This window comes from Symphalangus syndactylus, chromosome 11 (genome assembly GCF_028878055.3).
Source record: "Symphalangus syndactylus isolate Jambi chromosome 11, NHGRI_mSymSyn1-v2.1_pri, whole genome shotgun sequence".
NCBI lineage: Eukaryota > Metazoa > Chordata > Mammalia > Primates > Hylobatidae > Symphalangus > Symphalangus syndactylus.
This window is the reverse complement of record NC_072433.2, coordinates 47811380-47832084: the sequence shown is the minus strand read 5'-3', so window position 1 is coordinate 47832084 and position 20705 is coordinate 47811380. Positions and strand designations below refer to the sequence as shown.

The window sequence follows — 20705 nt, the reverse complement described above, 5'->3', positions numbered from 1 at the left end:
TATTCTTTCCTCAGCCGTGAGGATTGCTGTCCTCCTCTTTATCATTCTCTTTTTTTTAATGAGCCAAGCTCCACCAAATAACAAGATAAACTTTGTGTAAGACTTGGTAAGAGTAGAGTGTCTGACACCTTATGGTGCTATAATACTCAAAGCAAAGCAAATTTGCCTATGACAAGAAAAGGGAGTCACAAAGGAAATCTAGAAGACCTGTTGGCTGAGAGACCTGCAGCCTCATAGTTCATTAGCTCTCTATAGCAACTCTCACATGAAATGAATCAGTGGTGTTTCAAGTGCTTGAAACCCTCTTTACTCGACCTCTAAATGTGAATTAATTAGGCAAGTTTACTAGCAGTTACTAGACCTCAAAACAAAATAATCAGGCATTATTCTACTAAACATTGGTCTCCATAACTCCTCTATTTTCTTTAGGAAAAGTTAGCCTAAGACATTTGGCATAAATGTTATGCCAAAGCTTTGGTGGGGTCAGCCAGGAAGGATTCATGGGGGTCTCCTTGAAGATATTACAGTAACCTAAGAAATCTTCAACGTATTGCCTCGCAGTACTGTTGGTCCCTTGTACTTGACTTTTCCCCTTAAGTTGCATTCCAATTCCTAACATTATCATTCCCTCTTCCTTCTCAGCAACTAGTCTTCTAAATTAGAACTTAAACACAATGACCAGATATGACCCTGCAATGGAGCATACCCTTCTGCATTTAGCATGCAATCACGAATCACAGGTATAAGACCCCTTGAACGGACATGGTTTTGGTGATTATGTGTAGGACTTACTGCTTTTACCCAAGAAGATGATCAGGCATCCTAAGTAGATCAGAAAATTTTCTGGAGCTCTTGAATGTGTATAGGCAAGAAAGATCAAGCAACATGTTGCCTTATATGAGGCAAACTATCCTCTCATATTTTCTTTTGAATTCAGGATTTCAAGGTTGGGGAAGGAGTGGGAAAGTAGCCATGAACATGTGAGAATGCGGATGATCCTTTTACATTGTCAGAGATCGTCAAATTCTATGCTTTACATTGTTTGCTAAAAACACTTTACAAAGTTTTTAGCAGAAAATATGATGGCACACATGCCTATTCTTGGTGAACCCAGACATTTTTATCTAGTCTGTGATAGTAAATTTCAAAGGACTGCTTAGGGTTAACGAATCCTTCAAGTTATAAAGATGAAGGACAGTTTTTGAACAATTCCCATTTTGCTGTAGAAAAACTAATCTGGAAGAAGTAAAAGGGAGAGATTGAAGTGGAGAGAACGGAGGTGGAAAATGAGTTCAGTTGATCAAATATTTGTTAAGCACCCATTGTATGTGGGGCCCTTACAAGGAAACAAGCAGACAAAGAACAAAAGCATATGATGGCCTTGCTCCTAAGAAGCCAGAGGCCAGTCACCTGGATTGCTACATACCAGGAAGATGTCAACAAGCCCCTGCAATATGGCACTGGCATAGGATGAAGAAGAGGTTTCTTTCTATGAGATAAATAGCACACGACCAAAAAAGAAAGCCAAAAGTTACACAAGGCTCAAAAACCTAAGGCACCAACCTTTAAGAGATCTGATTGTCGGTGGTGACTTTGGAAGGAAAATTATTAGGATTATTTTAGTACTAAGAATTTTGAGTTGTCTATCCAAGATTTTTATCTGCACCTCTGCCTTAGGTAATACTGTGTGAGTGTGTGTGTGTGTGTGTGTGTGTGTATGTGTGTGTGTGTGTATGCCTTTGAATGTGTTTGAAATATATTCTCTATCCCACACTCCGCATAGGTTTGTGGCTGATCTGAAACTATACTCTTAGGGATGGGGTTAAGCTACTCTATCACATTGTGAAGGGTTGATACGTAAGAGACTCTTAACATTTTACAAATTACCTTTAAAATGCTTCTTTTTTTTGTGAAGGGAAGAATAAGAATTTGTAAACAAATGCAAAAATATCTTTAACTAAACAAAAGAACAGTTCGTTAGCCTTGTTATGATTAGCAGAGAGGATAGGTGCAGACACTATAAAATCACTCAGCAACAAGATTTGACAAAACCTTGAATATGGCTCTATTTTTCCTGTTTTATAGAGGAAAATATTAAGGCTCTGGGAACTGAAGTGCTTTTCCCAACAGTGGAGTAAATGTCAGAGTCAACGCTGGGATTTACATCCCGGCTTTCCCTATACATCTTACCCTATAGTTCTGTTGTGCTGTTCCTTTGTGTGACACCGTAAAGCCTGGTTAAAGGTGATACCATATCAAATTGTATTAATTCAGTAGCACACAACACCAGGGAATTGATTTATAAGATTATTATCCTTGTGGCATTACTGAAGACCCAACTGATTAGTAGTTATCAAGTAGTCATCCTGGCTAAATATATGGGTTTGATTTTTAATTTCGAAAATGAAAAATATTTTAAAATATATGTCTTATAGCCATATCCCCAGGAAATTCTAATCAAGTTTTAAAACTTCCAAATTTAGATAAACTAATGGTTTTTTTGTTTTAATTTTCACTCAATGAAAATAGAAGAAACTAATTGGATAGAACAGCACAGCAGAAGCATTACTTATAGCCAAAAATGGGATACAACAAGACTGAAGAAGAAAATGCAAGACAGTGCTTAAAAAAGCAGTCTAATGAAAAGTGGGGTCTCCTCTGGGTGTCCTTAGGTAGACATTGCAGCAGCACTGTAAAGTTTTTCTGGAAGGCTTGGGAAGAGAGGAGGAAACAGAAAAGGGCCAAGAGGAGAAAATAGAATGAGGCTCAGAATACCAAGCCTTAGTGTTGTCCCTATCACCTTCCTCACTAGATCACTGGGTGATCTTGGGCAAGTTTCTTCCTTTCCCTCAGCTCATTTCCTCATCTGTAATGTAAGTGACTAGACAAGATAGCCTATGATGTTCATTGTAACTCTAACTTTTCTTCCCAAAGCAAATAGCTGGAAAAGACACTGTGCTCACAATATGCAACAAATAAAAACAAAAGATTTTTAAAAACCCCTAATGTAACTTGAATTCTTACAAATAAGCAATGATACATCATAATTTTACAAAGCCCTTTTGTGATTTCATTTTTAAAATCATGTCAAGTTTTATTTTACTTCATAATAAGATAATGGGAGATAAGGTGTTAAATGGGTTCATGAAGGAATGTATGTAAAAGACACAATAATCCAAAACAGGTAATTGTTATATTAGTAGTTCCCTTTAATAGGGGGGAGCAGATAAAAGAACGTTAGGAAAAGCTTCATAAAGTGGATTATACAGAATGTGCTTTAAAAGAGTTTGGTGTTTTATTGAGTGGGGAAAGAACAATATGGGGAGTTATTATTCAAGGGTTAAAGCTATACAAAATGAGTCAATTACAGAGATAGGCTCCAAAACATAGTACCTATAGTTAACAATGAGGTATTTTGTATTTAACAATTTGTAAAGAGGGTCGATCTTAGGGGTTCTGACAACAACAACAAAAACAACAATAACAAAGGGACGTAGGAAACATTTGGAGGTGATGGATATATTATTACCTGGATATTGGTTGTGGTAACAAGAGTAATATATATGTGCAAACTTGCCAAACTATATCCATTAATTATGTACTGTTTGTGTATAACAATTTTACTTCAGTTCCTACTATATTGCCTGGTAAACAATAGATGTATAAAGTAAGATCAATGATTATTGCATGTGCGTGTCGAAAATAATGAAGAAAGCAGGTGACAATAAAGACATCCTGAATCTTTGGGAAATAAATAGCATTCACCTGCTTTCTCATCCATTGAGATATCACCACATTTATGTATTTGTGTGTCCCTGGAAGTTTCCTGTGGGAGATTCAGTTATTCTCTTTTCTTTAGGCTCTACTAACCAAGGACAAATCACAGACTCAGAGAGCTTCATAAAAAGGCCCAGACACACAACGCCCAGAGACTCCAGGCTCAACCCACATTGATGCCGGCCCTTCAGCCATGAGACTCCATTTGCTTCTCCTTATTCTCCTTCCTTTTTCAATTATCTTATCCCCAGGTAAGTTGGTAGCTGATTACTATAAGGTTCTGCAGATTAGCAGGCTATATCCCTGGCCAGACAAGATCCTAAAATCAGTCCTGTGGGTTCAAGAACCTAATATTTACAGCTTCACTAGGATTACAATAGGGAAAAATAGAAAAGAGACTCATTTAGCAGTAGCTCCTGTTGATAAGATTCCATCCATGTCTTTTGACCTAGTGAGTGGATATAATAATGGATGCTGCTGAAATTCAATCCTGTCAGATCAAACTGCCTACATATAAATTTCGATGCCCCACCAAGGCATCTCAAGATACAAAGTAAGGATACAACAGAATGTGATCTCAATGAGATGCCTTTGTGGGACATGGAAATTTATATGCAGCAACTTAGATCTGACAGGATTGAATTTCTGTGGCATCTATTATTATATACACTCACTAGGTCAAAAGAGAGGGATGGAATCCTATCAATAGGAGCTACTGCTAAATGAGTGTTGACAAATCTGAAAGATTTTTTCAAAGAGACAAACGGAAAAATCATAATCCTAGAATAAGTGAAAATTTTATGAGAGACTTTTCAAAATAAATTATGTTTTGTGTGGTTATGAATAAAAAATGATTTGCAAAGTGAAACTGAAGACTAGAAAGCAGAGTTAAAGGAACTTCAGACAAGTGAATTAATAAGGAGGAAATGCACCAAGAAGTGCTGCTCATGGTATATTACAGGTAACCACACAGAAATGGGTAACACAACTTTCAATACAAAAATGGCTAAAATGTAATGGGCTAAGCATCCATTTTGGGGGCTTTTGGAAAAAAAACAGCATAATAAACCTAAAGAAGATAAAGGGAAAATTATAAATACAAAATATAAATTAATGAAACTAATGAGAAAAAACTAGTATTTTAAAAAATGTTTTTCAAAAAGTCTAATAAACTTTGTAATAATCTGGCAATACTGAACAAGAGAAAATTAGAACATGTTTAAAATAACTATTGCAGGAATAAAAGGTTAATATCAAAACAGATGATTCAGAAATTCAAATAATTTTTAAATTTGTATATTATATTCCCTCTTCACTGTGTACTTGGGGATTTTCCTGTTGCAGTTCACTATGTCATGACTGTGTCATCATTTTTTATGGTAGTAAATTATTACCATCAGCATACAAATATGCTGTTGTTTTTCTGATCTAAGAAAAAGAATGTCCTCGCTTTTCTTCCGATGCCAGCTGTCATCCCATTTTTTGCTCTATTTTTAAACAAAACATCTGAAAATAGTTGTCCATACTCTCTGTCTTCAACTGCTCTCCTCTCATTGTTTCTTAAATATATCCCAATCAGGCTCTCTCCGCCTTTTTGATCATGCTATTGACACCACTTTTGTCAAAATTACGAATAATCTCCATATTGCCAGATCCAATGATCATTTTTCACTACAACTTCAATTGGCCTATTAGCAGCATTTGACATAAATAATCACTTCCTTCTTCACAGTATAGTTTCTTCACTTGGCTTCCAGGACAGCACATTCACTTGATTCTCAGCCTATCTCACTGGAGCTACCACTTTGGCTTCCTTTGTTTCTTCCTCATCTTTTTGCATCACACCTCCTATTGGAGAGCTCCAGAGCTCAGTTCCTGGTCGTCTTCTCTTCTCACTCACCACACACTCTTTGGAAGGGCTCAGCAAGTCTCATCCTTTTAAATTCTCCTTTTGGACCTCCTTTTGAACTCCAGGCTTATAATAAATTATCCAACTGCATAACTGGTATATCTACTTGGACACTTAATTTCAAAAGTAATATATATCCAAAACTAAACTCACGATTTTCCCTCAGAAACTTCTACATACAGATTTTCTCTTCTTGCAGAGTGCCATGGTCAGCATTGGAGCCTCTCTTAACTTTCCTGTCCACTTTCATCCTCAGCAAGCCTCTATCTCTGCACCTCAAGAATCTCTCAGGGCTCCCATCCCTTGCCCAACCTCGGGCAGTAGCTGCCTCACACTCAGTGAAAGATCAGAGAATCTACTTCTCTCAGCTACCTGCCCTGCCCTGCCTTCAGACCTCATCAGGTCTCTCTTCTTATGCACCTGTGAGAAAAGAGAGTGAAGGGGGTATTCTCTCAGCTCCCCAACCCACTCCCCAGTAACAGAGGATTTTCCACGATTCTTACAGTGAGATCTTTACCTTGCTCTGACCTCAAATTGCAGCAGTTCTTACATGCCTGTCCCTCAAAAGTGTCTCAGGTATTTCTCCCGCTCTCCATCTGATCTTACCTAGGAGCACACAAGATAGGTCATGAAAAAACCATTAGTGGGGCCGGGCATGGTGGCTCACACCTGTAATCCCAGCACTTTGAGAGGCTGAGGCAGGCAGATCACGAGGTCAGTGGCTAACACGGTGAAACTCTATCTCTGCTAAATACAAAAAATTAGCTGGGTGTGGTGGCACGCACCTGTAGTCCCAGCTACTTGGGAGGATGAGGCAGGAGAATCACTTGAACCCTGGAGTCAGAGGTTGCAGTGAGCCAAGATCGCACCATTGCACTCTAGCCTGGGTTACAGAGTGAGAATCCATAAAAAAAAAAAAAAAAGAAACAAAAAGAAGAAGAAAAAAGAGAAAGAAGGAGAGAGAGAGAAAGAAGGAAAGAAAGAAAGAAAGAAAGAAAGAAAGAAAGAAGAAAGAAAGAAGAAAGAAAGAAGAAAGAAAGAAGAAAGAAAGAAAGAGAAAGAAAGAAAGAGAAAGAGAGAAAGAAAGAAAGAAAGAAAGAAAGAAAGAAAGAAAGAAAGAAAGAAAGAAAGGAAGGAAGAAAGGAAGCGAAAGAAAGAAAGAAAGAAGAAAGAGAAAGAAAGAAGAAAGAAAGAAAGAAAGAAAGAAAGAAAGAAAGAAAGAAAGAAAGAAAGAAAGAAAGAAGGAAAGAAAGAAAGAAAAGCATTAAAGCATTAGTGAGTGAGAGTGAGTGTGTTTGGGACCCTACTGATGCTAAACTATCACAAGCCCACACTCAGCCTTTCAACATTTGCTTGAGGTTCACTTGTTTCCTTCTTATCTCCATCAAGGGCAGCTTCCTCCTGCTTCTTCTGACTTCGTGATCCACCCCCTCGGCCTCCCAAAGTGCTGCAATTACAGGCATGAGCGACCACGCCCAGCCAGACCTGCCTATTTTTTCTATCATCTATATTGTTTTACTATTGTTTTTACATCTTTGTAATAGTAGATTGTTTCTTTAAACACTCGATACACAGCTGCTTAATAATTTCTCCACATTGACAAGTTCAATACATTTAGTTTTCAAGGGTTTAAATGTGCTATTCATTTCATTAACTTTTATTCATGGTATCTTGCTTACATCATCATTTTTAATACTGAACTCATTGTTCATCCTTAATCTGCCATCATTCTACGGTCTGAAATGAAAATGCTATTATCCAAACTTCCTCTGTGAAACTGACTCAACACTTTATCTCAATATAGAAGTTCCAGGATTAATGAACTGGAATTTCTGATGGCCCAAGAGTCAGTAGTACCACCATTAGCATTGCTGATAATAGCAGATCTTCCCAGAAGATCTGGGAAACCCTCACCCCCCTCCGTCAGCTAGCCAATACAAAGTGCCCAGTGCTCAAGCTCCAGTTCACAGACTATTTCTGTGTTTCAAAGAGGAGATATTTTAAGAACTTGCCTAACCATTTTCAAGAGTAGAAATGTTTCAAAGAGATCCTCTAAAATGTATTTGTTCGATAGCAGCAGTCATTTGAGAGCAGCTAACTTGAGGTCATGGCCAAAAGCCTAAATCTTTCTTTCATTCTAATGACACCTATTTTGTATCTTTTGGAGATATTTCAGATTCAGATGTATTCATACTATTCTATGATTTGGGACACTACTATAGATTCTCCAAAATGTTACAACCTTCCAATGGTATTTTGGGAGGTATAGAAGGAGAGGAAAAAGAATGGGCTCAAGTCTACCCTGACTTCTTTTCTTACAACATATTTCATTGTCCAAAACTTCTAGAACTATATTAATACAGCATTGACAGTGGGTATTCTTCTTTTCCTTCTGATTTTAATAGGATTGAAGGAAGTGTTTTGCTATGAAATTGCTATATGGGTTGTATTCAGACAAATTTTGACTTTGTAAAGGCAATATTCTTCTCATTATTTTTAAATGTTTACCAGGATTCACAGTATTATTTTCAATTCTCCACGTTCAAAGGCATATTTAAATAACTTGATGAAATGGGTATATTATATATGTTACTCTGCTATGGAAACAGAAAAACCACCACCAGATTATATTCTAGATACTTTGTACACCAATTGCAACATCTTTTTTTTTTATCTAAGACAATCAATTCTTCCACAGGTGGGAGCACATATATTAGCATCATTTACTACTTGTAGTTTTCACTACAGACTTTCAGACTTATGATGCCTAAAGGAAATAGAATGCTTCTAGCTGGGTTTAAAAGCTACAAATAAACAGAGGAAATATACACTATTTTGAAAGTACCACTTGAGTGTTACGTATATATTTCAATATTATGTTGCTAATTTTAATTGTTCAAGGTGAAAGAGCTTAAACCTACTTCTCACGCATTCCTGAATCACCCATTACTCCCACACATACACTGTTTGATACAGCATAAACCTAAGTAAATAAAGATGTGGCAAAATGAAAAAAATAAAATAATGTTATACCATTCTCATCTAGGAATGGCATCAGTAGACAGATGTGAATAAAAGTAATGTGATTTTAATTCTAAAAATCATATTTAATAGGATCCATTTATTATTAAATGAACATTAAATTACTAAATGTATAATAAATCTTTAACACACTGAAAACTCTCAATGCCGAGTGAGATCAAAATGAAGGTATTAACTTTTTTTTCCTAGTCTTTGCTTTAGTTGTTCTTTCCACCAGACCATCACTTTATTTTAAGGATATTGTAATAGCACAAAGCCATCAGCTTTACCATTAGAGAGATGTTCATTAAATTATCTTTGTTGTAATAAAGGTCATCTGGAGGAAATAATGGTCTGAATACAATAATAAATGTTAAGCTTTCTAGTATTTTCCACTTTTAGACACAAATTGAAAGAACCATTTATAATGTCAAAAGCATACTTTTTCTAACTAATCTATTCTATGACTAAGCCACTATTAGCAATTAAAGTAGATAGATCAAATCTAAATGTGGAGAGAAAAAGTAATTTCTAATTATGTTTGAACAGATGAAAGCACGAATAAATTGAAAGCCTGAAATGTTAGCTTGGGGGAGTAACATCACTTGGGGGAGCAGGAGCAGGATATGCCAGCCTTTTAGCTCTACACCCTCCCCCCAAGAAAAAAATATACAGATAGCTATGTACAAACCAAAATAGCCCTGGGAGGGTTCAAGGTACCATTTAAGAAACTATGGTAACGTAGTGAAGCCAAAAAAAAAAAAAAAGAGAGAGAGAGAAAGAGAGAGTGAAAGAAAAAAAAAAGAATAGCCACATAGAACAAACAGCTGCTGAAATCAGCATACCTGAGATGCCAGAAACATCTTTTTTGGCTAGAAACAAAAGCAGAAAGGGACTATCTGTATCAGCCACAAGGTGGAACCACCATGGCCCTCAGTAACCTACTCCGGCAGAAGACACTGGCATTTTTTGCCACTGGAGTAAGCAACAGCCCTTTCTGACAGAAAACCCAGAGAAAAAGATGAAGATGTACCATCTCCTCCCACATCCCTTTTCCCCACCAAAAATGCAGTGACTGTTGGGCCAAACCAGGATTGGAACTGCTACCTTTCTCAATCTGCATGTGTCTCTGACATATGAGCAGCAACCATTTCAAGAGCTCCCACATAAAAACGCTCATACTAAATTTACTCTGTTACTTAAGAGTGTTTACAAATGGATTTACATTCCATTTGTGGACTATCTCACTGGATCTTCTTTCCTGCAGCAAGAGGTGGTTTGGGTGCTGCGGAAGGTCATTATCTCAATTTGTCTGGTGTCTGCCAAAGAGATGTCTGCAAAGTAGTAGAAGATCAAATTGGTGCCTGCCGAAGAAGGATGAAGTGCTGTAGAGCAGGGTGGATTTTAATGCCAATTCCAACAACACTTAATATGTCAGATTATCAAGAACCCCTTAAACCTAAGTTAAAATGAAACTGAGATAAAATAAAAATACATCAAAAGTGAAGTTATTTGCATCTAAGAATATTAAAATATACATATTAAGTACTTCCATCTTGATAAATATCTTTCATTTTCACTTATGAAGACAAATGAATAAATACTAATTTCAAATATATCCAAGTACTATTTCTTTGTGAGTCATTAACAGATCTTAACAAAACTTTTTTTTTTTCTTTTAATAGTACTTTTTTTTTTTTTTTTTTACTTTTTTTTTTTCATTATACTTTAGGGTTTTAGGGTACATGTGCACAATGTGCAGGTTTGTTACATATGTATCCATGTGCCATGTTGATTTCCTGCACCCATTAACGCATCATTTAGCATTAGGTGTATCTCCTAATGCTGTCCCTCCCCCCTCCCCCCACCCCACAACAGTCCCCGGAGCGTGATGTTCCCCTTCCTGTGTCCATGAGTTCTCATTGTTCAATTCCCACCTATGAGTGAGAACATGCGGTGTTTGGTTTTTTGTCCTTGCGATGGTTTACTGAGAATGATGTTTTCCAGTTTCATCCATGTCCCTACAAAGGACACGAACTCATCATTTTTTATGTCTGCATAGTATTCCATGGTGTATATGTGCCACATTTTCTTAACCCAGTCTATCGTTGTTGGACATTTGGGTTGGTTCCAACTCTTTGCTATTGTGAATAGTGCCGCAATAAACATACGTGTGCCTGTGTCTTTATAGCAGCATGATTTATAGTCCTTTGGGTATATACCCAGTAATGGGATGGCTGGGTCAAATGGTATTTCTAGTTCTAGATCCCTGAGGAATCGCCACACTGACTTCCACAATGGTTGAACTAGTTTACAGTCCCACCAACAGTGTAAAAGTGTTCCTATTTCTCCACATACTCTCCAGCACCTGTTGTTTCCTGACTTTTTAATGATGGCCATTCTAACTGGTGTGAGATGGTATCTCACTGTGGTTTTGATTTGCATTTCTCTGATGGCCAGTGATGAGGAGCATTTCTTCATGTGTTTTTTGGCTGCATAAATGTCTTCTTTTGAGAAGTGTCTGTTCATGTCCTCTGCCCACTTTTTGATGGGGTTGTTTGTTTTTTTCTTGTAAATTTGTTTGAGTTCATTGTAGATTCTGGATATTAGCCCTTTGTCAGATGAGTAGGTTGCAAAAATTTTCTCCCATTGTGTAGGTTGCCTGTTCACTCTGATGATAGTTTCTTTTGATGTGCAGAAGCTCTTTAGTTTAATCAGATCCCATTTGTCGATTTTGGCTTTTGTTGCCATTGCTTTTGGTGTTTTAGACATGAAGTCCTTGCCCATGCCTACGTCCTGAATGGTATTGCCTAGGTTTTCTTGTAGGATTTTAATGGTTTTAGGTCTAACATATAAGTCTTTAATCCATCTTGAATTAATTTTTGTATAAGGTGTAAGGAAGGGATCCAGTTGCAGCTTTCTACATATGGCTAGCCAGTTTTCCCAGCACCATTTATTAAATAGGGAATCCTTTCCCCATTTCTTGTTTTTGTCAGGTTTGTCAAAGACCAGATAGTTGTAGCTATGCGGCATCATTTCTGAGGGCTCTGTTCTGTTCCATTGATCTATGTCTCTGTTGTGGTACCAGTTCCATGCTGTTTTGGTTACTGTAGCCTTGTAGTATAGTTTAAAGTCAGGTAGCGTGATGCCTCCCGCTTTGTTCTTTTGGCTTAGGATTGACTTGGCGATGCGGGCTCTTTTTTGGTTCCATATGAACTTTAAAGTAGTTTTTTCCAATTCTATGAAGAAAGTCATTGGTAGCTTGATGGGGATGGCATTGAATCTATAAATTACCTTGGGCAGTATGGCCATTTTCACGATATTGATTCTTCCAACCCATGAGCATGGAATGTTCTTCCATTTGTTTGTATCCTCTTTTATTTCTTTGAGCAGTGGTTTGTAGTTCTCCTTGAAGAGGTCCTTCACATCCCTTGTAAGTTGGATTCCTAGGTATTTTATTCTCTTTGAAGCAATTGTGAATGGGAGTTCACTCATGATTTGGCTCTCTGTTTGTCTGTTATTGGTGTACAAGAATGCTTGTGATTTTTGGACATTAATTTTGTATCCTGAGACTTTGCTGAAGTTGCTAATCAGCTTAAGGAGATTTTGGGCTGAGACAATGGGGTTTTCTAGATATACAATCATGTCATCTGCAAACAGGGACAATTTGACTTCCTCTTTTCCTAATTGAATACCCTTTATTTCCTTCTCCTGCCTGATTGCTCTGGCCAGAACTTCCAGCACTATGTTGAATAGGAGCGGTGAGAGAGGGCATCCCTGTCTTGTGCCAGTTTTCAGAGGGAATGCTTCCAGTTTTTGCCCATTCAGTATGATATTGGCTGTGGGTTTGTTGTAGATAGCTCTTATTATTTTGAAATACGTCCCATCAATACCTAATTTATTGAGAGTTTTTAGCATGAAGGGTTGTTGAATTTTGTCAAAGGCCTTTTCTGCATCTATTGAGATAATCCTGTGGTTTTTGTCTTTGGTTCTGTTTATATGCTGGATTACATTTATTGATTTGCGTATGTTGAACCAGCCTTGCATCCCAGGGATGAAGCCCACTTGATCGTGGTGGATAAGCTTTTTGATGTGCTGCTGGATTCGGTTTGCCAGTATTTTATTGAGGATTTTTGCATCAATGTTCATCAAGGATATTGGTCTGAAATTCTCTTTTTTGGTTATGTCTCTGCCAGGTTTTGGTATCAGGACGATGCTGGCTTCGTAAAATGTGTTAGGGAGGATTCCCTCTTTTTCTATCGATTGGAATAGTTTCAGAAGGAATGGTACCAGTTCCTCCTTGTACCTCTGGTAGAATTCAGCTGTGAATCCATCAGGTCCTGGACTCTTTTTGGTTGGTAAGCTATTGATTATTGCCACAATTTCAGAACCTGTTATTGGTCTATTCAGAGATTCAACTTCTTCCTGGTTTAGTCTTGGGAGGGTGTATTTGTCGAGGAATTTATCCATTTCTTCCAGATTTTCTAGTTTATTTGCATAGAGGTGTTTGTAGTATTCTCTGATGGTAAATTGTATTTCTGTGGGATCGTTGGTGATATCCCCTTTTTCGTTTTTTATTGCATCTATTTGATTCTTCTCTCTTTTCTTCTTTATTAGTCTTGCTAGTGGTCCATCAATTTTGTTGATCTTTTCAAAAAACCAGCTCCTGGATTCATTAATTTTTTGAAGGGTTTTTTGTGTCTCTATTTCCTTCAGTTCTGCTCTGATTTTAGTTATTTCTAGCCTTCTGCTAGCTTTTGAATGTGTTTGCTCTTGCTTTTCTAGTTCTTTTAATTGTGATGTTAGGGTGTCAATTTTGGATCTTTCCTGCTTTCTCTTGTGGGCATTTAGTGCTATAAATTTCCCTCTACACACTGCTTTGAACGTGTCCCAGAGATTCTGGTATGTTGTGTCTTTGTTCTCGTTGGTTTCAAAGAACATCTTTATTTCTGCCTTCATTTCATTATGTACCCAATAGTCATTCAGGAGCAGGTTGTTCAGTTTCCATGTAGTTGAGCGGTTTTGACTGAGTTTCTTAATCCTGAGTTCTAGTTTGATTGCACTGTGGTCTGAGAGACAGTTTGTTATAATCTCTGTTCTTTTACATTTGCTGAGAAGAGCTTTACTTCCAACTATGTGGTCAATTTTGGAATAGGTGTGGTGTGGTGCTGAAAAAAATGTATATTCTGTTGATTTGGGGTGGAGAGTTCTGTAGATGTCTATTAGGTCCACTTTATGTAGAGCTGAGTTCAATTCCTGGATATCCTTGTTAACTTTCTGTCTCGTTGATCTGTCTAATGCTGACAGTGGGGTGTTAAAATCTCCCATTATTATTGTGTGGGAGTTTAAGTCCCTTTGTAGGTCACTGAGGACTTGCTTTATGAATCTGGGTGCTCCTGTGTTGGGTGCATATATATTTAGGATAGTTAGCTCTTCTTGTTGAATTGATCCCTTTACCATTATGTAATGGCCTTCTTTGTCTCTTTTGATCTTTGTTGGTTTAAAGTCTATTTTATCAGAGACTAGGATTGCAACCCCTGCCTTTTTTTGTTTTCCAGTTGCTTGATAGATCTTCCTCCATCCCTTTATTTTGAGTCTATGTGTGTCTCTGCACGTGAGATGGGTTTCCTGAATACAGCACACTGATGGGTCCTGACTCCTTATCCAGTTTGCCAGTCTGTGTCTTTTGATTGGAGCATTTAGCCCATTTACATTTAACGTGAATATTGTTATGTGTGAATCTGATCCTGTCATTATGATGTTAGTTGGTTATTTTGCTCGTTAGTTGCTATAGTTTCTTCCTAGCCTCGATGGTCTTTACAATTTGGCATGTTTTTGCAGGGGCTGGTACCGGTTTTTCCTTTCCATGTTTAGTGCTTCCTTCAGGAGCTCTTTTAGGGCAGGCCTGGTGGTGACAAAATCACTCAGCGTTTGCTTGTCTGTAAAGTATTTTATTTCTCCTTCACTTATGAAGCTTAGTTTGGCGGGATAGGAAATTCTGGGTTGAAAATTCTTTTCTTTAAGAATGTTGAATATCTGCCCCCACTCTCTTCTGGCTTGTAGAGTTTCTGCTGAGAGATCAGCTGTTAGTCTGATGGGCTTCCCTTTGTGGGTAACCCGACCTTTCTCACTGGCTGCCCTTAACATTTTTTCCTTCATTTCAACTTTGGTGAATCTGACAATTATGTGTCTTGGAGTTGCCCTTCTCAAGGAGTATCTTTGTGGCATTCTCTGTATTTCCTGAATCTGAATGCTGGCCTGCCTTGCTAGATTGGGGAAGTTCTCCTGGATAATATCTTGCAGAGTGTTTTCCAACTTGGTTCCATTCTCCCCATCATTTTCAGGTACACCAATCAGACGTAGGTTTGGTCTTTTCACATAGTCCCAAATTTCTTGGAGGCTTTGTTCATTTCTTTTTATTCTTTTTTCTCTAAACTTCCCTTCTCTCTTCATTTCATTCATTTCATCTTCTATCAGCGATACCCTTTCTTCCAGTTGATCACATCTGCTACTGAGGCTTCTGCATTCTTCGCGTAGTTCTCGAAACTTGGCTTTCAGCTCCATCATCTCCTTGAAGCCCTTCTCTCCATTGGTTATTCTAGTTATCCATTCTTCTAATTTTTTTTCAAAGTTTTTAACTTCTTTGCTATTGTTTTGAATTTCCTCTCGTAGCTCAGAGTAGTTTGATTGTCTGAAGCCTTCTTCTCTCAACTCATCAAAGTCATCCTCCATCCAGCTTTGTTCCATTCCTGGTGAGGAACTGCGTTCCTTTGGAGGAGGAGAGGTGCTCTGTTTTTTAGAGTTTCCAGTTTTTTTGGTCTGTTTTTTCCCCATGTTTGTGGTTTTGTCTACTTTTTGTCTTCGATGATGGTGATGTACAGATGGGTTTTTGGTGTGGATGTCCTTTCTGTTTGTTAATTTTCCTTCTACCAGACAAGACCCTCAGCTGCAGGTCTGTTGGAGTTTACTAGAGGTCCACTCCAGACCCTGTTTGGCTGGGTGTCAGCACTGGTGGCTGCAGAACAGCGGATTTTCGTGAGACCACAAATTCAGCTGTCTGATAGTTCCTCTGAAAGTTTTGTCTCAGAGGAGTACCCGGTTGAATGAGGTGTCAGTCTGTCCCTACTGGGGGGGTGCCTCCCAGTTAGGCTGCTCAGGGGTGAGGGACCCACTTTAGGAGGCAGTCTGTCCGTTCTCAGATCTCCAGCTGCGTGCTGGGAGAACCACTACTCTCTTCAAAGCTGTCAGTCAGACAGGGACATTTAAGGCTGTGGAGGTTCTCGCTGAGTTTTTGGTTGTCTGTGCCCTGCCCCCAGAGGTGGAGCCTACAGAGGCAGGCAGGCCTCCTTGAACTGTGGTGGGCTCCACCCTGTTCGAGCTTCCTGGCTGCTTTGTTTACCTAAGCAAGCCTGGGCAATGGCGGGCGCCCCTCCCCCAGCCTCGTTGCCGCCTTGCAGCGTGATCTCAGACTGCTGTGCTAGCAATCAGCAAGACTCTGTGGGCATAGGACCCTCCGAGCCAGGTGCGGGACACAAACTCCTAGTGTGCCGTTTTCCAGGCCCGTTGGAAAAGCGCAGTATTAGGACGGGACTGACCCGATATTCCAGGTGTCGTCTGTTTCCCCTTTCTTTGACTAGGAAAGGGAACTCCCTGACCCCTTGTGCTTCCCGAGTGAGGCAATGCCTCGCCCTGCTTCGGCTCGCGCACAGTGCGCTTCACCGACTGTCCTGAACCCACTGTTAGGCACTCCCTAGTGAGATGAAACCGGTACCTCAAGCAGAAATGCAGAAATCACCCGTCTTCTGTGTCGCTGGGGCTGGGAGCTGGAGACTGGAGCTGTTCCTATTCGGCCATCTTGGCTCCACCCTCCTTCTGGCCAACAAAACTTTTAAAAATGAGAAAACTGTTACTTTTGTTTTCCAAGATGGTGTATTGAAGGCATTGTTAGTCTGCCTCTTGCACTTGGAAAGACAAAATGGTGTGTAGAGATTCACACTGTGAACTTTCTTTCAAGAAGCAACACAGAAATTTAACAGGAAAATTGAAATAAGCCACAGACCATTTGAAAGAAGCAGCAGGATGCAGCTTACACCATAAGCTAGGCAGAAAATTGTAAGTTTCCAGGGTGTGAGAGGGGGGTAAACTGACTCTAAGATATACACTTCCACTGGGAAACCTATCAATCCAGGCCGTGAGGGAAGGCCTTAACCCTACTCAGCGCTGGAGCTGATTTAGGGAAGAGTGGTGAGTATATGAGGAGTGGCATTGGGATGTGCTTTGAATCTCCAGCACATTCCCAGTTTCTAGCAGGATGGAGGGAAGCCATTTCTGATTCTACCTCAGAGAGGACCCCCTAGAAGTCTGCCAGCTAACTCAGATGGTAGTCACAGGTTGAGAGAACCTCCCAATTGAAATGTTTGATATAATCTTGACTGGGGACAAACTCCGCAGGCCAGAACTGAGAGGTGAGTGGGAAGTGTGCTGCAGGAGCAAGCACGGGAGCTGGGGGCCGCTGCTGTTCAGGTGGATCAGGAAGGGTGTGGCCTGAAGGTTGCAGTTGCTGTCTCCATAGGAAAGGCTTATGGCATGGGTCAGTTTTGAGTTCTGAGCTCCGACTTCTGAAACTTAGCTAGCTACTCCCAGTGGAACACTGTGGGTGTGAGACCTGCCTTGCCAAGTGTGTGGGAGCTGGATGGGGCTTACTACCAAGCTGCTCCTCCCCGTTCTTCATATGGACTCTCCTTGTACAGAGGCAGAGACAGCTTCAATTCTCTCTGGAAAATTACCCCAGTGGCCCAAGAACTGCCTTCCAATTCCCACTGGAGCCACTGCTTGTCCCACACGTAGGGAGCCAGAGCATCACCTTACCTAACCTAGTTCCCACCGGAGAGTTTTCAGTGTGTTAAAGATTGAAATAATAGAAGAAACTTTTAGAAGCTCTATAGCTCCACCTATTTCCTGAGACACCAGAGTGCCTCCCATGGGTAACATAAGGCAAGTCCAAATCTCACTGCTGCCACCACAGCTGGCAGCCTTTTGGAAGCACCACCTCCTGGCTGAAGGCCTAATGACACAGTCCTTTACAGCATCTGCAGGTAGAATAACATAGCACCCAGGAAGGAGAAAAGTTGTGATTGACCACAACTGTTACCATTGCTTGCATCACTCTGGCTAACCAGGAGGCCCTGAGTCTCTCCATGTGATGAGTTCATTACTACTAAGACTGGCATTTGAGAAATCCAACATGCAACACACTAGGACTATTTATAACCAAGGAATCTCTCAGAGTCTACATCACTCCCCTGCCATCCCCATCTGATCAGCTGCTGATACACGCTGCTGCTGTGAGACTTGAGGACAGATTACATCACTGAATCCATTGCAGACATTCTTGAGCACCAGCCTGGTGTGCGGCAGCCCCACTGGGTAGCTAGACCCAGAGAAGCAGCAGCAGCATATGCAGTAATCTGAATTTCAGGGACTCCTACTCTGAGAAAAGAGGAAGCACACCACATCAAGGGAGCACCCTGGGGACAAAATAATCTAGGTGGCCTTGAGTCCCAGAATATTCTGCTTGTGGGAAGTTTTTTGGTGGTTTGTTTGTTTTTGTCTTTTTTTTCCAGCAGAAGAACATGTGCATGCTAGGCTCAGCGAGGAAAGTCTGTAGCTATATTCCATCAATCAGGCAGCCTTGATGCTCAAGAAGGGTCTTGGAGAATGGAGACTTATTTTCCATCTCATACACTACTGCAGACACAATAGTACTGTGCTCAGAGCCAGTGTACTGAGTTGAGCGGCCATAAAACCTACTGAGACACCAGCCAGGACAGCTAAAGGAGTACTTGCATTACCACTCCCCCAACCCCAGGCAGCCCAGCTTGCAGCTCCAAAAAAGACCCCTTCCTTCTGCTAGAGGAGATTAGAGGAAAGAGTAAAAACGACTTGGTCTTGTATCTAGGATATCAGTTGAGCCACAGTAGGATAGGGCACTGGTCAGGGTCAGAAGGTCCCCATTGTGGATGTAACTAACTTTTTTTTTTTTTATTTTATAGGCTGATTGGCAGAAGAGACTTGTCTCAAATAAGACTTTGGACATGGAGTTTTGAGTTATGTTGGAATCAGTTAAGACTTTGGGGGACTGTTGGGAAAGCATGATTGGTTTTGAAATATATATAAAAGACATGAGATTTGGGAGGTGCCAGGAGCAGAATAATATGGTTTGGCTCTGTGTCCCCACCCAAACCTCATCTCAAATTATAATCCCCACATATCAACAGAGGGACCTGTAATCGCCATGTGTCGAAGAAGTTTACTTCATGCTATCCTCACAATAGTGAGTGAATTCTTAGGAGACCTGATGGTTTTAAAAGTAGGAGGTTTCTTTTTCCGTGCACTCACTTCTCTCTCCTGCCACCTTGTGAAAAAATGTGCCTGCTTCTGTCTTGCCTTCCACCATGATTGTAAGTTTCCTGAGGCCTCCCCAGCGATGCAGAACTGTGAATTAATTAAACATCTTTCATTTGTAAATTACCCAGTGTGGGGTAGTGTCTTTACAACAGTGTAAAAATGAACTAATACAGGTTCCCTGAAATATTCTGAGTCCCTTTGGAGGCAAGAATCTCTTCATACCAGCATGGTATGCTGATGAAGTACATCCCGATCTTCTCATGGGCTGAGAAAGAATTTATACATACCCTTTATGTGCCAGCAATCCTATGTGCAGGCTTTTGAGCCCCAGAATGGGCTTTCTTGCCCCATCTAGTCTATCCAACTCAATATCTCTCATCCACACTGGGATAGGTCCCAAATTGCTGTCTGTTACCCACCTGAGATAATAAGATGTTGTTAAATCAGGTGTGTGTGACCCAGATACGTCTATCTGGAGTGGCAGGAGAGGGTCTATCTGCTCATGAGAGGCTCTGCAACATTTTCTAAGTCAGTTCAGAAGCTTATTGATTCACCTTTTCAGGCGACATAGCCTTGAGAAAGGTCTCCAAAAATTCCTGACCTTCTGGAAATTTTAAAAGTCTCCACAGGTGTCCAGAGGTGACTGTAGCTGTACTGAAAGTCACTGCCTGGATAACTGGCCTGTTAAAACAAATGCAAAATACGCTAAGCCCACTAAGGACACCCAGAAGCCATGGTATTCAGTTAATTTTTGTCTTTCTTGCAGGTGGGAGAATGCTGAGGTTTATGCCCTCCTATAGCCAGTGAAGGTTATGCCAGTGCCTAGACGTACCAGTTAAGAGGGGCCATGGGAGAGCAGATGGCAGAAGGGCAGCCAGGTCCTTTTGCTGGGGTTTACTGAGTGTCATGAGCTCTGCTGCTGGGCAGCATGTGCGATTTCTTACTCCTGCCATGTTTTCAAGAAGCCTTGCCCCATCAGCCAGCTGTCCTACCTCCTGAAAGCTGGTGCATGTTTGTTAGCATGGAGATCCAGAACAAGAGTCACTTTAGTATTTATTCATAGGCTGAGACACCTGAGATTTCCATAGAGTCCCCATGTGTGCACATGCCTACCTGCAAGTTGTTTTTTCTATTTTTTTGAATGTTAATCTTCACCTTCTGGAACTCAATATTACCCCATGTGGCCAAATATGGGATAATCGCCAGGGGAAACGGTTCTTTAGGTCCCAAGTCTACAGGGTTAGTATTATTATCAATATTAAAATTATTAATTATGGATATTAGTATCATAATAATCATCATCATTCCTGTTAATGCACATCAGTGTTTATTATTACTATCATTAAGATGGTTTATTAATGTTATTATTCAGTAATAAATGTTTAATTTCTCCACTCAATCAGTCAAACTGGAGTCTGACTCCAGATATGACTATGGATATGACTGCATATGACTATGAGGGCTGCCCTGCAGATATAGACATGAACAGCTGTCCCAGAGACAGCTCTTGCAGCCACCAGTTGCTCTTTCACAGGATGAGTTCCTTACAGGAGAGAAGGGCTGATCTCCATGATGTGGTTTCCTCAGGGTC

At 40.0% G+C, this 20705-nt stretch overlaps 1 protein-coding gene across 1 annotated transcript; it reads left to right on the top strand.

The window, feature by feature from the left end:
- The first annotated feature begins 3970 nt into the window (after positions 1-3970).
- LOC134731784 (beta-defensin 109-like) lies at positions 3971-10180 on the top strand. Its single transcript, XM_063612604.1, has 2 exons — positions 3971-4028; positions 9975-10180. The coding sequence occupies exons 1-2, from the start codon at positions 3971-3973 to the stop codon at positions 10178-10180; spliced, it is 264 nt and encodes an 87-aa protein (XP_063468674.1).
- The last annotated feature ends 10525 nt before the right edge of the window (positions 10181-20705 follow it).